The 19,919-nt window shown below is 46.5% G+C and overlaps 1 protein-coding gene across 2 annotated transcripts in view; it reads right to left on the minus strand.

Annotated features, from left to right (window-relative positions):
- The window catches only part of SUN2 (Sad1 and UNC84 domain containing 2), a 98,541-nt gene that overhangs the window by 69,647 nt on the left and 8,975 nt on the right, over positions 1–19,919 (minus strand). The window contains exons 4-6 of one of the 2 annotated variants that reach the window (XM_044301238.1): positions 14,538–14,695; positions 13,286–13,423; positions 9,298–9,375 (exon numbers count right to left, since the gene is read on the minus strand). In XM_044301238.1, coding sequence (XP_044157173.1) covers positions 9,298–9,375; positions 13,286–13,423; positions 14,538–14,695 — 374 coding nt within the window. The remainder of the gene's footprint in view (positions 1–9,297; positions 9,376–13,285; positions 13,424–14,537; positions 14,696–19,919) is intronic. The other variant, XM_044301240.1, reaches the window with a different exon arrangement.

Below are 19,919 nucleotides of genomic sequence, written 5' to 3' on the forward strand. Positions count from 1 at the left end.
TCTGCAGAAACCGCCGGACCTGGAGAGGCAAGTGAAGTTATTTATTTTTAAAGTCTGATCTGAGCTCTGAAGGGGGTCTGACAGGAATCTGGCATGGAAGTCTGATGGGGGTCTGACATGAAGTCTGACCTGACGTCTGATAGGGGTCTGGCATGGAAGTCTGATCTGAGGTCTGATGGGGGTCTGACATGGAGGTCTGGTATGGAAGTCTGATGTAAGGTCCGATGGGGGTCGTATGTGAGGTCCTGATATGGGGGTCTAAACTGAGTTCCTGAGATAGGGGTCTGATGCGAGGTCCTGATTTGGGGGTCTGATGCGAGTATCTGATATGAGGTCTGATGAAAAATATCAGACCTCAAGCCAAACATCCCTAACTTTTTGTTGGTAGTGTATAGATAAAAACAAATAGGCGAGCTATTAAGGTGTTTGTTACACTTTTTACTGAAGAAGGATATTAACAATAAAATATACCAGAATATAGTAAATAGGTAAAATAAAAAATCTATCAAATGATCAACGCAGTATCTAGTAGATACAAAACAACTATGTATCTACTGGATATAAAATCCAATGGAGTAGTGGTTACAAATCTGTAATAAATGAATATAGATATGCAGTGCATTGCAAAAGTATTCACCCCCCCCTTGACTTTTTCCGTGTTTTGGTGCCTCACAACTTGGAATTAAAGGAGTTCTCCAGGCTAAACCTAAAATTGGGGCAAAATACTAACCTGTGGAGGGAAGAATATTGGGCTGGTACTTACCTTCCACAGCGCAGCCCCTTCCAAGATCCACTACCCTGTCACGTGACTGCCCCTGTCAAGGCTTTATGGTCTTCTGGTGAGTCTCAGTCTTTTTCTCTTCCTTTCTTGAGCAGGAGATGGATCGTCATGAATGACGTCACCGCCTCCTGCTCAAGAAAGCTCCGCCTGGCCGTCCTCACTCACAAAGCATGCGCAGGATTGCCGGCCACTCCCTGCAGTGTACAGGCTTCTATGTGAAGCCTGTACTGACTCCTGCACAGCGTGATGTAAGCGCTGTGCGGAGTAACAGCATAGTGATAATCCACAGTGGCTGATCGCTATGTTGTGGATCTCACTGGGGCATCGACTGGCACATTGGGGGGCACTGTGGATGGCAATGGGAGCACTGTTTATGGCACATGGGGTCACTAGATGTCACTGGGGCACATGGGGGCACTATGGATGGCAATGGGAGCACTATTGATGGCACATGGGGCACTGTGGATGGCAAATGGGGCACTGTGGATGGCAATGAGAGTACTACTGATGGCACATGGAGGCACTGGATTTCAATGGGGAACTGTGGATGGCACATTGGGGCACTGTAGATGGTACATGGGGGCAATGTAGATGGCACATGGGGCCCTGGATGTTACTGGGGCACTATGGATGGCAAATTGGGGCAATGTAGATGGCACATGGGGGCACTGGATGTTACTAGGGCACTGTGGATGGCACATTGGGCACTGGAAGCACTATTGACGGCACATGGGGGCGCTGGATGTCACTGGGGAACTGAGGATGGCACATTGGGGCAATGTAGATGGCACATGGGGGCCCTGGATGTTACTGGGGCACTGTGGGTGGCACATTGGGGCACTGGATGTCACTGGGGAACTGTGGATGGTACATTGGGGAAATGTAGATGGCACATGGGGCACTGGATGTCACTGGGGCACTGTGGATTGCACATTGGGCACTGTGGAGATTTGATGGTGCTCCTGGGGATCATCAAAGATTTTGATCTTTTTTTTATAACCTAACCCTGACTTGTACTTCTCAACAACATTGTCCTTTACTTGTTTTACTTGGGGAAGAGGTGAAGCAGGAGCAGGCACCGTCCATGGGGAAGGATAACACACTGTAGAAAAACGAGATTTTTGTAAAACTTACCTGTAAAATCTCTTTCTCGCTCTTCATTGGGGGACACAGAGACCGTGGTATAGATAAGTCCTCTAGGAGGCGTTGGCACTAGTAAAAGCTATTAGCTCCTCCCCTGGCAGCTATACCCCCTCCAGCCTGGAGAGAGAGCTTCAGTTTGTGAGAAGCAAGTAAACCAACTAAAAAACGTGGAACAGCAACAATGCGAAGGACCGAACCAGGTTCTAACCAGCAACAGCCACAACTGTGGTCGAAAAACAATACTGGGTGGGTGCTGTGTCCCCCAATGAAGAGCGAGAAAGAGATTTTACAGGTAAGTTTTACAAAAATCTTATTTACTCGCCCATATTCATTAGGGGACACAGAGAACGTGGGACGTCCTAGTGCAGTCCACAGAGAGGGAAAACCACAGACCCATGGAGAACTGCCGCCTGTAAGACCAAGTGGTCCAAAGCCGGTGTCCGCCGAAGCATAAGCATGCATCTGGCAAACCTTTGTGAATATGTGCAAGGAGGACAGTAGCCGCCCTGCACAACTGCGCGGCCGAACTATGAATCCTCCGAGCCCAAGAGCGCCACCGCTCTGGTGGAGTGAACCGTGACACCAAAGGGCGGGACCCTGCCCGGGTGCAGTACGCTTAAGCAAATGTAGATGTGCAATTGCCCCCTGGAGGCCGCCAATACCTTGCGAGGACCCTCCGTGATGACAAAAAAGGAGTGTCCGTACCACGGAAGGAACTGGAGGCTAGCAATAAATTGTCAGAACCCTGACGACTTCCAAATGATCTAACTCCCTATCCCTAGGGGGTGAAGGGGAGGGACACAGTGATGGAAAGACAGATTCTTAATTGAAATGGAACTCAAAGACCACCGTCGGAGAAAAGAATGAACGGGCCGGGGAACCGCTTATCCCTGTTAGAACCAGGAGGTTCTCTGCAAGAGAGCGCCCCAACCCGGACACCCATCTGATGGATGTGATAGCCACATGAAAAAAAACACCTTCCAGAACCAGAGTCGGAGAGACCTGTTCGGCAAGGGTTCAAGGGGAGAATTCCGGAGCGCTGAAAGGACTAAGGTCAAATCTCAAGGCGGTAAAGGAGAACGGTATGGAGGAACCGCATGTGCCCAGGAAACAACACATTGGCTAGGTAAAAGCAGAGACCATATGAGAATCACCGGCGGTGGAGTTCCGTCAACAACCGTGTATTAACTGAGTAACAACACTGCTTGGAAATTTTGAACCAGACCAAGACGAGAGAAAAAAGCTCCTGCCTTGAAGAGGAAGAAAAGAAGGGGTGTTCCGTTCCAGAAACGAAACTCTATCAACAGTTAAGACAGCACCCCTGCTCAGCCTGGCGTGCTGAGTCTCGTAGTCTAGTCACGGAACGTGCCGTGAAAAGGCATGACTACATCGGACTGACATGGCAGTCACTAGTCAAGTCTTGAGAGGTAGTTGTAGATACTGGTAGTACACCCAGGACCAACGGGTAGGAGTTGGAAAAAACGTCACAGCCCAACAGTCGTTCCGAAACAGGGCTTGGAAGAAAAAAAACACAGAACCAATACCCTGCATCCACTAGATGAGGGGAAGTAGTAACGCAGAAGCTACCAAGGTTTGCGGAGTGGCTGTGAACCCTGAGCCAGAAAAGGAAAAGAAAATCGGAAGAAAAAATAGCAATGCGAAATCCATTCCCCATCTGAGACTAGCACTACACCGAAATAGCCACCGGATGATAGTGGCGGTGCCACACTCCGCCTAAGGAGGGGGCTATGCAGCGTACGCCACCGAATCTAGAGATAGAAGAATTCGTGACCTGACGGAGGAGCCGTGTAGGAGGAGCCAGAGTATGTAATGGCTACTCCAGGACCCCCGTACTGTAGTAGCCGCAGTGCGCCGCCAGCACAAGCTGAGGGGCAGACTAGAGCGATCCGGTAGAGGCCATTATACTGCCTCAGGACGGAGAGCTAACCTTAAATACTTCACCAGGGAAGGGCGTTAGACCGGAACAACCGCCAAGCCAGCGTCAGGGTAGAATCCCTACCTGAGGGAATGACCCACTGCAGCGACCGCAAACGCTAGTATCAGCATAAAAAAAAAAAAAAAAAAAAAATCTGCATCAGCGGAGGAGAACACGCTGCCATGCTAAACCAGAGTGCCAGCACAACTACTTCCCATATCAAAAATGGTGGATAAGGAATATAGAGTCAGTGTAACACTCGACTTGCTGAAACGGAATCACAACATTACGTGCCATGGTGTACGCACTACAGATTGTTGAAGACCCATATTGGAAAGATGTTGCCATACTCATCCCCTAAAACGGCACCAAGGACAAGACACAACGTGGAAACAGCCACAGTATCCCTGGCGGCACCGAAATACCATGAGAAGTAGAGTACAGGGCACCAGCGTGTATCGATACTCTCTACGCTCCACTTGTAAAAGAAGCCAAGACAACTATAACAGTGGCATAGTTGAAGTGCAACATCCAAGATGTGTACTCATTCCCCACGGTAGTGGATCAGTCGTGGAAAGGGCAATGTTGCAATTATCCCACCATTTAAAAGGGGGTAATGCTTACGGCAAGCACTACACTAGTGGTAGTGCAAATACTCCATCATGAGGGTGGTGATGCAGTAATGCATCTAGCTGGAACACAATCCAAGTAGAGAGAGTATGCCTTAGGGAAAGGCATAAGGAGAGTCCCGTATCCATACCCCACCCACGTAAAGGGGTAATACATATAGTAAACACTGAACCAGGGACAATGCCATAGCGCCACCTATGCAAAAGGCTAATGCCTACCATAAGTACTGTCCCCAGTGGGAAAAACAGTTCCCCTAGGGGAAACAGCTACTGCCAGCACTGAAACCGTGCTAGCGCGGTTAGACCCCAACAGAGGAAGGTAACAAACAAGGGAGTACTGCATCCAGTAGTAGTGCAAATACTCCGCCTGGGGATAGGGGGTAATGCATACGACAAGTACTGCTGTCTACCTCGGACGCCATCTTGAAAGATCGCACCGGAATCACGGCAGAGACCGAACCACTGATCCCCCCCTTCAGACAGAACCTCTCCAGGGAGGGAGGGTGCGTCTGAGCATGACCCCAGGGAGGAAGGGTGGGGGTGTGGAGGTGACCGAGGGGGAATATATCCCGCTATGGCCCACTATGTGCAATTCTGCCTCACAAGAATACGCCCATGGCAGCCGAGACTGCGCCGGTGGAATCCATCAACCAAATTACTTGGGGTGGAATGGCAACGTCTAGAGGCTCACTCACCGGATTGCGCAGGTGGAGGCACATCAACCAAAAGACCCCGGAGGGTGAATTGGGAATTTTCTGAGGTCCTCCATTGGGTTGCACCGGCAGTTCTTCAATCAAACGACCTCGGAGGGTGGATTGGGAAAGTCCAGAGATTGAAAAGATCCGGAGATCCACCATTGCGTTGCGCAGGCAGCGCTTTAACAACCAAACTGACCCTGGAGGGTGAATGGGAAGGTCCAGATGAACACAATTGGATTTGCACAGGTAGCGCTTTATTAACCAAACGACCCCTGAGGGTGATTGGGAAGGTCCAGATGTACACAGTCGGATTGCGCAGGTGGTGCCCATCAACAAAGCGACCCCGGAGGGTGAATGGGAAGGTCCGTATGTACACCGTTGGATTGCGCATGGCCACCACACGGCCCCAGAGGGTGAGTGGAAAGACAGAGATCTACCATTGGATTGCACAAGCAGCGCTTGTTAACCAAAGCGACCCGGAGGGTGAATGGAAAAAATTAAGGGTCCTCTGTTGACCATGATAGGACCCAGGCCCAGTCTGACACAGACTTAGGGGGAGGACCCGAATAAACTTATTTGTGTTCATTTAATTATTTTTTTTTAACTGGGATGCTCACCTCAATTGAGCAAGAGGCAGAGGAGATAAGTCCCTCAACAGTAAAGCCCCTCAGCCAGAACCCCATATAACTCTGTGTCAGCTTCAGGAGAAGGCTGACCAGGAAGGGTTAACTGCCTGAGGACCGAGGGCAGGCTCTGCGAGCTACAGGGGGAGGGGAAGGCAAGGCGGGAAGAATTCACGCCAGACCGCCCCCCTCCCCGGAGAAGAATTGTGGGCTAGTAGGCCGCAAGCTGGGGTCTGAAGTTATGGAACCCGGCCGACTGTACCGCAGGCGCACCGAGGGCTGTGGGGATAACGGTGTATGACCGTGGCCGGCCGAATCGGAATGCGCAGGTAAAAAAGGTTCGGCGCGTACCACACACCAGCGATCGCTGCAAGTGCAGGTAGCGCTTTTCAATGGCGCCAGACTGTAGATAAATGCGCCCGAATGTGGGAGTGCAAGTTGGAGTGAAGGCGGAGCCAGATAAATGGTGTCCGGAGCCAAGCTGGCGTTAGGTTCCTGGAGCGTTGCGCACTTAGGCGCCCGCTTCCAGGGATGAATATCACAGGGGAGCATAAAAGTTATAAACGACCCCTGTGTCAGTGTTAGTTGCGCAGGCACTCTGCATCCATGTTCCACACCCGACCAAAGCAGTGCGCACGGAGCCCACTGTATCATCTAATAGCGCCTGCGGGGAGCTGGCCATTAACCTCCTTATGTGCCCGAATATCAACGTCACAGAGGGGGAGGGAAGGAAGACTGTTGGAGCTGGGCTAGTGACAAATGAAGCCCTTGTCTGGCCAAAGAGGGAGCCTTTCCGTAGAACCCTTTAATAGGAAGGGGGGGGGGAGGGGGTTAACATACTCACCTAGTCCCGTACTCACCTATCTTCCTCCTCTTCTCTTCACCCTCTCTGAGTGGGCCCATAAGGTACCTTTTTCCAGCAGGGTCACCTCCTCAGCAACTGGCACTGGAGTGGCAGGAGTCTGGTATATCGGGAGGGTCTTCTCTTTGGCGGACCTAGGTAACCCCTTGGCTGGTGGGATGCAGGGGAGCAAGTCTGCCCTGGTCCACCTTGTCTTCTGTGGGGGAGGCAGCAGTGCGGACGACCGGCACTGGCGCAACTCGACCCCGGGAGAACAGGGAGGCGAGGCGACCACTGTTGTCCCGTCTGAAAAAGAAGGGGAAAAAAAATAAACGAAAACAAAAAAAATCTTCAGGAGATCCCTGCAGAGCAGGGAGATCTTGCCTCCTATTGAGGCTAGAAAAAACTGAAGCTCTCTCTCCAGGCTGGAGGGGTATAGCTGCCAGGGGAGCAGCTAACAGCTTTTACTAGTGTCAACACCTCCTAGAGGACATAGCTATACCACGGTCTCTGTGTCCCCCAATGAATATGGGCGAGAAAAGTAGCAGCAGCGGGCACAATTCATCGGGTAAGGCTAGGTAATCACTTGCGATCAGATTTCGGTATTCTGTTCCAGCATACCAGCAGAATTCCAGAATCACCAGCATGCCAAACACTGCTGACACCTGCCAGATCCCATTCACAATAATGGGGTCAATTCAAGATTGTTTTGCCCTTTATTTTTGCTAGAATCTGCAACAAAGGCTTCTGCTGGAACCTCTGCAGCAGATGTGCATGTACCCTAAGGGGTGCGATGGGTCACTCACAAGGAGACCCAATTCAGATTCTTGCCATGGGGCCCCGTGATTTCTATATACACCACTGGATGTAAGCCAAGAGGCGCTGAAAGAAAGGGACGATAACTGGCCTTTCAGCGAGCTTAGGGCTGACCCCAAATCAAAGCTTTCCTGGAGAAAGGTGAGAATGCGAGGAATGGAAGAACTAAAAAGATGAAGGTGGTTACTCTCACATCAGCTAAAGAAAGACCTACGTACATGATAGTTTATCATGGAGGAAGTCAGCTTCCTCGCTTTTCGGGTACTTTCACACTAGCGGCAGGACGGATCCGACAGGCTGCTCACCCTGTCAGATCCGTCCTACCACTATTTTGCCGTGCCGCCGCTCCGTCCCTATTATAGTCAATGGGGATGGAGCGGCAGTCCGAACAGCCTGTCGGATCCGTCTTGCCGCTAGTGTGAAAGTAGCCTTAGCAGTGCTCTCAGCATTCCGAAAAAACACAGTCCCTTAAGATGGTGGTTTCCACCACCATGCTGTCAAACAAAGCATGTCTCTGAATGCGGGTGGAAGAACGGAACTTGGGAGAGGAGATCTTCCCTGGGAGGTAGTGGCCATGGAACGTCTGCTAGCACAGTAACCAGATCAGCATGCCACGACCATCTGGGTCAATCCAGAACGATGATGATTGCTGGGATGCCCTCTGGACGCCAGTGGCAGGGGGAAAAATACGTACTGGAGTATGAATTCTGTGCCAGAATATGTACTGGAGTATGAACCTGTGCCAGAGAATGGCTGTCGCTACCGCTTGGGGGTCCGGGATCAGGCCACAAAGAATGTGTTTGTTGTCACAATTTTTACGGTGACTCAATACACCACCTCAGAAGGGGTCATACAGTAGTAGCAATACCATAGTAATCTTAGTATCTAGGGCTAGCGCAAGTCAATACTCTATGAGGAAAGCTGGCAACACGAGCAGATGCTCCACCTACTGAAGGTGTCAATGACTAACATAGTAGTGCATTCGCCTTACAGGGACTCAAGGCACGAGGAAAATTAATGTTGTGGGGGTCTGGAAAGGCAGATTCTGCTACGGAGGTGCTCAACACCAGCACACTATCCAAAGAAGTGGATAGTGCAATAGTAGCCACAGTATTCAGTGGTAGTGCCAATATGCCATCTGTTGGGGGGTAAAAGCAATAGCAGGTACCATCTCTTGCAAATAGTCCACCCGTGGGGGGGTAATGCGACAAAATTACACTTACATCTTACTCCACTTTTATATATGTCCAAAGTCACTTTTGGCTAAGTCAGATTTATTAATGGTCCTTTAATACTGTGATAAATGTGGTTTGATGGTAGCAGTTTATCCGTCAGTAAGCGGCTTTACAAAAAGTCACTTGTTCTATTAAAAAGTCGCATAAGATAAGCATGGTCCTCACTGGAGTGAAATTGCACAATTTTTTACTACTTTTTAAATTGTCGCAATAGTAAATCTGTCTAGAGATACATTTACATAAGAAAACACACCCGCTTTCAGAAAACTGGCGAGCATAGCGCAGAGCCAATAAGTCGCTAATTTTTGCGACTTTTTGACTCCATTATTTTGACTTGAGCTAATGATAAATATTCGTGTCCGACTCCTAGTGGCAGCAGCTATATCCAAGGTCTTTGCTGTTTCTCCCAGTGACACGGAGGAGAAAGTTGCCACATAACACTTTTTTGCTACTGTCTTGTACAGTATTCTCCACACCAAGTCTTGGGATGGGCAGAAGTACGTAAAGATTTTTTAGGCTTCAGTAGAAACTGAACAACCTATTTTTTAGGCAGCCATATTATTTAATTATAACTGCAGTAATAAAATATCTCTACCTGGATAGGAAAACAACTGATGAATCCATTTTCTCCACTGAGACAAGTGAATGTGACCTTTCTGGGAACAAGAATGTCCTAGATGAAGAAATACGTTATATCAGATTTATGGAGCTACAGATATTGATAACCTATACTCAGAATTACCGATTAACTAATTCAATTCGTATGTGTCGAATTTTTCATAAAATCAGACTTATTTTGCAGCGAGGGGCTAGCCCTGCTGCTCAAGAGATTTCGCATTCCCCCATGACAAACATCTTGCAAATGCCACTGCTCCGATTAGCGGCGCAAGTGCAGAGGCTCTTCTGCTACCTGAGCATCACATATGACGACTGTGCATGCACGCTACTCAGAGCAATGGCGCAGTCATGATATTGCTACAGTGTACAGAGCTGGAAGCAGGCGGCTTCATACACTTGTACGCTACTAAGAGCAATGGCGCAGTCATGATATTGCTACAGTGTACAGAGCTGGAAGCAGGCGGCTTCATACACTTGTGAAGTGCCCTTTTTTCTCCAAACATACCTTTGTTCATTGTGGCCAAAGAGTTCTATTTTAAAGGGAATCTGTCACCTAAATAATAGATATTAAACCACCAGTATGTCCTTACAGCACTTCATAACTTCTTTCCATATGTTTTTCTATAGAGCCCAAGCAGGCCTCTCCTCCACTCATACACTACGCCCCACCGGCTACGTCACTAGCAGCCGATAACTCCACCCACCCTTCCCCTTCAGCATAGCCAACAGGCGCACTGCTGAACACTGCCTGTGTTCTTTCAGTAAGGGTCCATTCAGACGTCCGTGGAATGGGTCCGGATCCGTTCCGCAAAACACTACAGACGTTAGAATGGACCCTTAATCTGAGGGCATCAGCCTCAACTATTTCACTGGTCAAAAATGTCACTGGGCTCAGCAAATGCCCAGTGAAACAGATGAGCCTGATGCCCTCAGTTGAGCTGGAAAAGCGCAGGCAGTGTTCGGCACTACGCCTGTTGGCTGCGCTAAAGGGAAAGGGTGGGGATATCAGCTGGTAGTGATGGTGTCTGGTGAATGAGCAGAGGAGAGGTGTGCTTGTTCACTGTAGGGGGGCAGGCCTGGGCACCCTTAAATGCAAATAAGACTCCTCTGGGAACCTTAAAGGGGTTATCCCATCTTAGACAATGGGGGCATATCGCTAGGATATGCCCCCATTGTCTGACAGGTGTGGGTCCCACCTCTGGGACCCGAACCTACAAGGAGAAAGTTGAGGAGGGCGCACTGCGCATGCGCAGCCGCCCTCCACTCATTTCTATGGAGCCGCCGAAAATAGCCTATTTCCGTCGGCCCCATAGAAATGAATGGGAGCGATGGCAGCGCATGAGCAGTGCGCTCCCATTCACTTCGATGGGAGAGGCGGAGAGCTGCAACTCTCCCCGGCTCCATTCTTCTTGTAGGTGCGGGTCCCAGAGGTGGGACCCGCACCGATCAGATAATGGGGGCATATCCTAGCGATATGCCCCCATTGTCTAAGATCGGATAACCCCTTTAATGCCTCATTAGCATATGGATATGGGTGGATTTTATGAATACATAAAATGAGCTACAAAGAAAAAAATATGGTAAGAAGGTAAGGACATACTTTTGGTTTAGTATTGATTATCTAGGTGACAGATTCCCTTTAACCTTATCGGTCCACAGGACGTGTTTCCAAAATGTATCAGGCTTGTTTAGATGTTCTTTTGCAAACTTCTGACACTGAACTTTATGGTGAAGACACAGGAGAGGTTTTCTTCTAATTATTCTTCCATGAAGGCTATATTTGTGAAGGTGTTGCTGAACAGTACCACAACTCCAGAGTCTGCTGAATCTTCACAAAGCATTTCTGTAGTCAGACAGGGGTTCCAATTTGCCTTTCTAGCAATACTATGAGCAGCTGTCTCTGGATTTTTTCTTGTTCTTCAAGATCTCCTCTCTTCTTCTCTTGACCGCCACTGTTCCCATTAACTGCTATTTCTTAATCACATTTTGAACTGAGGAAATGGCAACCTGAAAACACTTTGCTATATTCTTATAGCCTTCTCCTGCTTTGTGGGCATCAACCAACCATTTTCATAGGGCTAGGCAGCTGCTTAGAAGAACCCATGGCTGCCGTTTATTGGGGCAAGATTTATAGGATTCTGGGTATTAATAAACCTTTGAAATTACCATCATCTGGATTTTCCCAACGGTGATTGTGAACAAGCCTGAAAGGGTTTCTGTCACCTGAAAAATGGGTATTACTCTACTCTCGCCAGCTGTGTCTGCAGTGTAAATTTCGCGCCGTTCAGTATTCGGTGCAGGCGCAGTGAGGGAAGGACTGTTCACAGATTTACACTGCAGACACGGCCAGCGGGAGGAGAGCAGCGTGAACAGGTGCAACCCCCCCCCCCTCCCCCCGCTCCTAGAGGCTAATTAGCATATTATAAAAGTTTGTTTTTCTCAATAAAGGCTTCAGGCAGTGAGATGGCACTAATATATGTATGTTCAGCTGACATTGGCACATCGCTAATGTCAGCCAGCTCAATACCCATTTTTCAGGTGACAGAAACCCTTTAACTCTAACAGGCTTTTTAATGTCTGAGACCTCGGTCACAGTTATCTGAGAGCTCAAATCTCCCTGGGTTCCCATACTTTTGAAAGTTACTCCTTCCATTTTAAAATTGTACAAAACCAAAATAATAAAGTGATATTGCTTAAAATGTTGAAGTGTGTGTTTCATCTCTAATTTTGTGTCTTTTAGAGATCATTTCCTCTTCAACTTGCTTAACTGTTCACAGTAACAGTAATTTCAAACAGGGGTGCCCGAACTTTTGCATACCATATCTCCTGTTCACCGTGCGGTTAGTTACTCATGTGCAGCTCTAGCCTTCAGGGTTCCGCTCCTCCCTCCTAATTCACTAACAGGAAATTGCTATCATAGTCTACTATGTCACAGATACAGAAGAGCTGCGGCACCATCACTTTGCAGGGAATAGTTGTTATAATCAGAGCCAATGCTGCTGCATTAACAGGACTTTAACCAATTTCCTTCCACAGACTCACAAAGCAATAAGATCATCATCTGTATACTTTTTATTTCGTTTTTGTTTCTGACAGCTCCAACAACCGTTTTCGTCTAAACGTTACAGATGTGAACGGTATAGGTTTGATCTGTCTTTAGTGATTCAAATATATTAATTATATTAAATAATATTACAAATATTATTAAAAGCATTAAAGTCAGGAAAACAGCAAACTGATTGCTCATTTAGAAGCAAATATGATTGAATCCATCCCTCCCTTTTCTTAAAGATGAAAGGATCAGCAACTGATGGTGCAGCAGGGATTCTGAGGTCAGACAGATGGCTGGTGTCACGGCGTCAATGAGACAGCTTTACAAAATTATCTGATCACTAAATCTAAAGTCTACATTATCCACAATTGCTATGCAATAGGATTACTGACGTGAGAACGGTATTAATAACAGTTCTCCATAGTAATCTTCTTTGTTTCCAAATGTATCTGCTAACCTGGTAATAGCTATTCTGTGTCTGTAATTCTTCCCACTCCTGACCTGTCTGTATTAACAAATACACGAGTTCCCCATTTAATAATATTTACAATATAACCAATTATTCAGTTCTGGAGCATCTTTTCCTATAACTGTGTGCCGTCCCTCTGTTATTCTTCCTGGAAACAGTAAGCATGAACTGAAAATTGAGGTGCATCACTACACACTTTGGAAACTGTCCACTAAGAGCTGACAGGGACATAACCCATTAACAAGTAGAATGGTAAAATTCAGGTACATGTTCAGGAGGGATAAAACACCAATGGTACAATGCAGAGTCGAAAGAAAAGAATCTGCAGGCTTGTAATTGTATGGAAAATGCTGATATCTGCTAAAACAAGCATGTCAGGACTGGCAACAGCTCCTCTATAACTGCGGCTATAATAAAGAATAAAATGGGGAAAAAGGTTCTCACTGGTGTTGTCTTCCTCAGAGGAATATCCAGAAGATGAGGTAGATTTGTCGTACGTCGTCTGTATTTCCGAGAAGCCGTTCTTGTTGCTATTATATGAGATATCTGTCCCCATCCTTTTACGTACCAAATCATTTTCTCCTGCAAAGACAAAGTCGCCACTGGTGTTGTGAATATGTGAATGAGGCACGAAACCTAAATATATAATATAATATAATACTATAGCAGATATTTCAGGCAGGGGAGAAGCTGACCGGGGGGAATAGGACCAGAACAAAGCAATTTGGTGTCCTAGACAGATAAGGCAAATTGTGCCCCAACAACTTCCTCTTCCCCCAGCATAAAATCTATTCAAAATGGTAGTGGCTGGGTCACTCATAGTGGAAGGGTTAATGTGAACATCCCTGGCTATCTATGGAAGAGAAAGGTTCTGTTCACATGTGTGTTGTGGTTTCCACTGATAACAGTAACCACTGTGTATTGGTGGATCCGCCATGCAACAGACACCACTGCGCCTAACATCCCCCACTGATTTACAATGGGGCCAGCTGGGTTCTGTTGTCATATATACAGCACTGCATGTAGCACTATTCTTCCCATACAAAACTGCCACAACTAGCAAAGTGAACACAGCCTTAAAGGCGTGATCCACCATTTATCCGAGCTATACTTCAGGGAAATATACCTGATGTATATCTCTAACAAGATATGAACAGGGACTTAGCTCCCCGTTACACAGGCTGCGAATTGGGCCAATTATGTGCATATGAATGCATAGTCACAATAACTGGTGCTGCCAATCACACACCAAACAAGCAAACACTAGACTGTCGGGTGGTCGCATCTTTCATGCAGCACCAAAAACCCTCATTTATCGGCAGAGCATATGCAAAAAATGTCAATGGAAGACAAAAAATTCTAACCAATGTTTGTCCTCCCCTTCCATTTTGCATTAGGCTGTGTAAAAGGTTCTTTAAATGTGCACAGATCAACTTGTACATCATTAATTGGTACTTGTTATTGGTATGTCAATAGACAGAAGAAAGATCTAAGAATTTTTAAAAGGAAGATTTTGACGTTGACAAATGACCTTAACTACAGAAAATAATGTAGAAGACTTTCACTGCTATGGAAAAAGTTGGTGTCATTTCATATAAAGATGCACATACTTTATTAACGCACTGAAACATGCAGGATGAAAGTAGCGAGATGACTCTTACTTTTATAGTAACATTTTATACTCCATTTGTCTTACCCCATGTGGTTCCTCCATAGCTTGTTTCTTCCAGGGCTGCAGGCAAACCACTTTTGTCTTGGCTATAATAGCTTGATGTTTCACTGTAGTATGTGTGTTCAGTCGTCTTCTGCGAGGTGGGAACGCGTCTGATGGTGGTCACTTTCCTTCTAGTACTCCTGTAAGGAGAAAGGAGACTGATGGTAATATACTTTATTACATACATACAGTATCAAACACCTTCTTACTGGTGTGTTTTAATATTTTCTTACTCTGGCCGATGCATATTTTGTGTGTACTAGGGAGGCTCATCCCCGTCTGCCATTGGCTGCCCAACCCCCCCCCGCCCCCGACATTGGATATTTTCATCCGTGTACAGGGTGAAGCAGCGGGGAAAGTATATTCCCACAGAGGGGTCCAGCACATGGGGGGGCTGTTGTAGATGAACGAATGGATTCACTCATCTTTATCCCGCCATTCCTTAACCGTGCTAATTGTCAGCTTCCATCCTATACACAGTACAGGAAGAGAGCTGTCCATCATCTGCAGGGAAGGCGTCACAGCTCAGGACTGCAGCTCTCAGCTTGTGGCTGGCTTCTCACCAGGAATGTTAAGAAAATGTTATTGCATGTTGACTGAACAAATTAAGTGAGGTCATATGTCCATACTACCAAATTACTACTAAAAATTACTTTTATTTGATTTGTTTTCTGCTCTTTCATTGCAGAATTAACTAACAAAATGATATTATTAACAAATAAAGGGATACAAGGTGAAGAATAACAAACTTAATAATTATATTGCTAGGGTGCTGGAGCAGGAAAATCAACCTCAGAGCTGTGCAATATGGCACCCATAGACTTCTATAGGGTCCAACTGTGCCTCCGATTCCACATCAGGGCTCCAGACAAAAACAAAACAAAAAAATATCAAGGAGCCATTGGCTCCTAACCTGAAAAATGTAGGAGCCAAATTAAAATTTTTAGTCGTCAAATTTAAAATACATATAATTATGGTATAATAAAAAAAACAAAAAGCAAAAACAAACACGTCACGATACCAAAATTTTGACTCAATTTCGATACCATAAAAAAGTATTGCGATACTCGATTCCAGATTTTATGGAACGTCTAGACCACGGGTGTCAAACACAAGGCCCGCCAGACCTCGTCATGTGGCCCGCGTAGCCGCCAGCCTTCACCTTTTATTATCACTTCCTGCAGGCGGCCCCCGCTCCTCCCGACTCCTGTATCGGGTGGGGGCCGGCGTCTGCTTTTATAATGACAACGGGGCCCGTGCAGTGACTATTCTACTACACGGGCCCCGCTCACTGTATAATCGTATCTCTAATAGTTAATGGTTACCGTATGTATATAATCGCATAAGGAGCACTGTGTATTACCGGTACTTACAACTACAAGCGCTCGCCGAGAGGAGGCAGGCTGGGAGGATGGGCGCTGGCAGTGCGAGTCATACGTCACGCGCCTGCGCCGCCCACTTTATGAATGAAGCAGGGGGCGTGGGCGCATGACATATGACTCACGCTGCCAGCACCTGTCCTCCCGGCCTGCCTCCTCCCTCCTCTCGGCGAGCGCTTGTAGTTGTAAGTACCGGTAATACACAGCGCTCCTTATGCGATTATATACATACGGTAACCATTAACTATTAGAGATACGATTATACAGTGAGCAGAATAGTCACTGCACGGGCCCCGCTGTCATTATAAAAGCAGATGCCGGCCCCTAGCCCGTGTATTGAGGGTCATTCACTACAGGGACACTTATGGAGGGGATCTGTGGATGACACATAGCATAAGATGCTATATATGTGTCATCCACAGATCCCCCCCATAACTGTCATACACAGATCCCCCATAAGAGCCACCCACAGATCCCCCATAAGTGTCACCCACAGATCCCCCATAAGTGTCACCCACAGATCCCCCATAACAGTGCGTCACCCACAGATCCCCCATAACAGTGCGTCACCCACAGACCACAATTAGTTAAAAACCCACCAAAACAGTAATAATTGAATGCAGTGACAATAATTTATGATAATAAAGAGTGGCCACATAGTCCTACAGATACAACCGGCCCTTTGAGGGTGACCAAACTGCTGATGCGGCCCCCGATGAATATGAGTTTGACACCCCTGGTCTAGACCATAATAGAACAGTCCTAACCTAATTTTTGTTGGGACAAGGTGACAAAAAAAAGGCAAATTGCACGTTTTTTTTTTTTCTGTTATGGCGTTTACCGCATAGGAGATATTTTAAAATATTTTAATAGTTCGCACTTTTTCGGGCGTGGCGATATGTATTTTTTTTATGGTTTATATATTTTATATGTAAAATTGGGCAAGGGGGTGATTTAAACTTAATATTTTCGTGTTTGTTTTTTTTACTTTTTATTTAAGAACTATTTCCCCCCTTAGGGGCTAGAACCTGGAAACTTTCATCCCTTGTCCTATTCACCCTGATAGAGGTGAATAGGACTTTACACTCTCCCTGCTGCCCTGTACTTAGTGCACATAGCGTCCTGGCTGCCATGGTAACCGATCTGAGCCCTAGGATTACACTGCTGGGGCTCCGATCAGAACTTCCACTGCACCACCAATGACAATAATACTTGGGGAAGGGGGGACGCACTGTGCCACCAATGATTTTGCTTTATAATACTAGGGTTGGGGGAGGAATGGGGGGGTTTGGTGCACTGCGCCACCAGTGAATATCGTTTATGCTTAATACAAACGCAGGCTGCGGGTGCCGGCCATATCCCATACCCGGCCTCTACGTCTGCGCGCTGCCATCCGCCGCTATTAACCCTTCAGATGCCGCACCTGAGGGGTTAATAGCGGTGGATCGCAGCGCTCAGTCATAGAGGCTGGGTGCCGGGTATGGGATATAGCCGGCACCCGCAGCCTGCGTTTGTATTAAGCATAAACTATATTCATTGGTGGCGCAGTGCCCTCAGCCCCTCCCCTCCTCCTCACTTCTATCAGCCCATTGGTGGCAGCGGCAGCAGCGGTGCAGGGGGGAGGTACTGCCTCCTTCTCCCCTGTGCTGTCATAAAGAACATGGCCTGCGCTGACAGCAGCGCGTCCCATGTCAGTTCAACTAGTGTGTGAGAAGCAGAGCAGTGGCGGGTCTAGGTGCAAATGGTGACAAGACTACAAAGTCTTGTCGCCATTTAGCAATTTTAAGTCGCATTTTGGTCGCCATCTGGAGCCCTGCACATGGAGGTTTACAAAATCTGGCTGAAAAAAAAAAAACTGTACCTTATCCGATGTCGTACTACAAAGTTAAAGAAGCATTACTTCCAAGGGAGAACATTTCCATAACACAGCAAAATCCAAACTGTTCTAAACTGCTTGAATATAAGCACTGGACATTTTATACTTTTTCCAAGATAAATTTTAGCCATCTGAAAGGTAAGGCTACTTTCACACTAGCATTTTTTTTGCGGATCCATCGTGGATCTGCAAAAACACTTCTGTTACAATAATACAACCGCATGCATCCGTCACGAATGGATCCGTTTGTATAATCTGTAACATAGCCAAGACGGATCCGTTATGAACTCCATTGAAAGTCAATGGGGATGGATCCGTTTTTCTATTGTCAGATTGTGTCAGAGAGAAAACGGATGCGTCTCCGTTGACTTGCATTGTGTGCCAGGACGGATCCGTTTGGCTCAGTTTCGTCAAGCAGGCAGCGTTTTGCTGTCCGCCTCCAGAACGGAATGGAGACGGAACGGAAGCAAACTGATGCATTCTGAGTGGATCCTTTTCTATTCAGAATGCATTAGGGCAAAACTGATCCGCTTTGGACCGTTTGTGAGAGCTCTGAACGGATCTCACAAACGGAAAGCCAAAATGAGAGTGTGAAAGTAGCCTAAGTTATGTTCAGACATTTTTTGCACTCTTCATCAAGGCACAATAAGTAACTAAGAACATGCAGCTTCCTGTATCAATGCTGTTTCCTCTCTGCACACCACAGGATGTGACAATGTGAAGCCAGCGCATCTCAGAGTCCGTCACTGACTAAAACAGTCAGCTATGTTATGTTACACAAACACACCTAAGCAAAAAGCTCAACGGGTAGATATACAAAACAGAAAAGGGCAAATAATAGTGAAGAAGTGCTGCTCAAATGTTATTTTATATGACAAATTTTTATTTGCACATACTTAGATAAAAGTTCAGAAAAGGTGAGAATTTTTGCATTTTGCATAGATCAGGAGACTTCATGTCATGTGACAGCTATACTCTTGAATGAAGTTAAATCCGCTGCATGGATGTTGCCCGTGCATTGGGGACCGCAAACAATGGCAGTGTGCATCAGCCCCAAGGATGAGTTATCGCTAATGCATCGCTCGTCCCCATACTGTCCGAATTAGTCTGCAGGTTATTTAGATTGTTTATACTTCTGAAGGCAATCTAGCCAATCCTGCTAGAATTCCTCATAGGGCCTAGTTGCAGCTTAGCACCATTCAAGTGAGTCTGAGCTGCAATACCAAGCACACTCGCTACACTACAGGTGAAACTTGAAAAATTAGAATATAGTGCAAAAGTCCATTTATTTCAGTAATGCAAATTAAAAGAAATTGCAATTCATTGTTTTTATTTATGTATGGTTGCACATATACTCCGTACCTCCGTTTACCCAAGTATGTTATTTCAATTGTAACACTGTATATTGCATTTTCGCTTGTTATATGGTGTATTTGCACTGTCCATATAATATTAATAAAAAAAGATCTGATTAAAAAAAATAAGGAATTGCATTAATGCAGCTTAAAATTAGAATTTTGTGAAAAGGTTCAATATTCTAGGCTCAAAGTGTCACACTCTAGTCAGCTAATTAATACATATCCACTGAGCAAAGGGTACCTCAAAATTGTGACTTTGGGGTTTCATAAGCTCTAAGCCATAATCATCCAAATTATAACAAATAAAGGCTTGAAATATCTCGCTTTGCATGTAATGAGTCTATCTCATATGTTATTTTCACCTTTTAAAGGGAACCTGTCACCGGGATTTTGTGTATAGAGCTGAGGACATGGGTTGCTACATGGCCGCTAGAACATCCGCAATATCCAGTCCCCATAGCTCTGTGTGCTTATATTGTGTAAAAAAAAAAAAAAAGATTTGATACATATGCAAATTAACCTGAGAAGAGTCCTGTCCCTGAGATGAGTCCAGCGTGAAGGAGCCCAGCACCACCCCGCATCCTCAGAATCTCCTCCTTGCTCCCCGACGTCAGAAAGCTAGAGCGCCGTAATCTCATGATGCGCGAGCTAGCGCATGCGCAGTTCCTTCCCTGAGGCTGATGCCAGCACAGGGAAGGAACACTATGATGACACTGCGCATGCGCTAGCTCGCACATCGCGAGATTACGGC

This window comes from Bufo gargarizans, chromosome 7 (assembly GCF_014858855.1).
Source record: "Bufo gargarizans isolate SCDJY-AF-19 chromosome 7, ASM1485885v1, whole genome shotgun sequence".
Taxonomy (NCBI): Eukaryota; Metazoa; Chordata; class Amphibia; order Anura; family Bufonidae; genus Bufo; species Bufo gargarizans.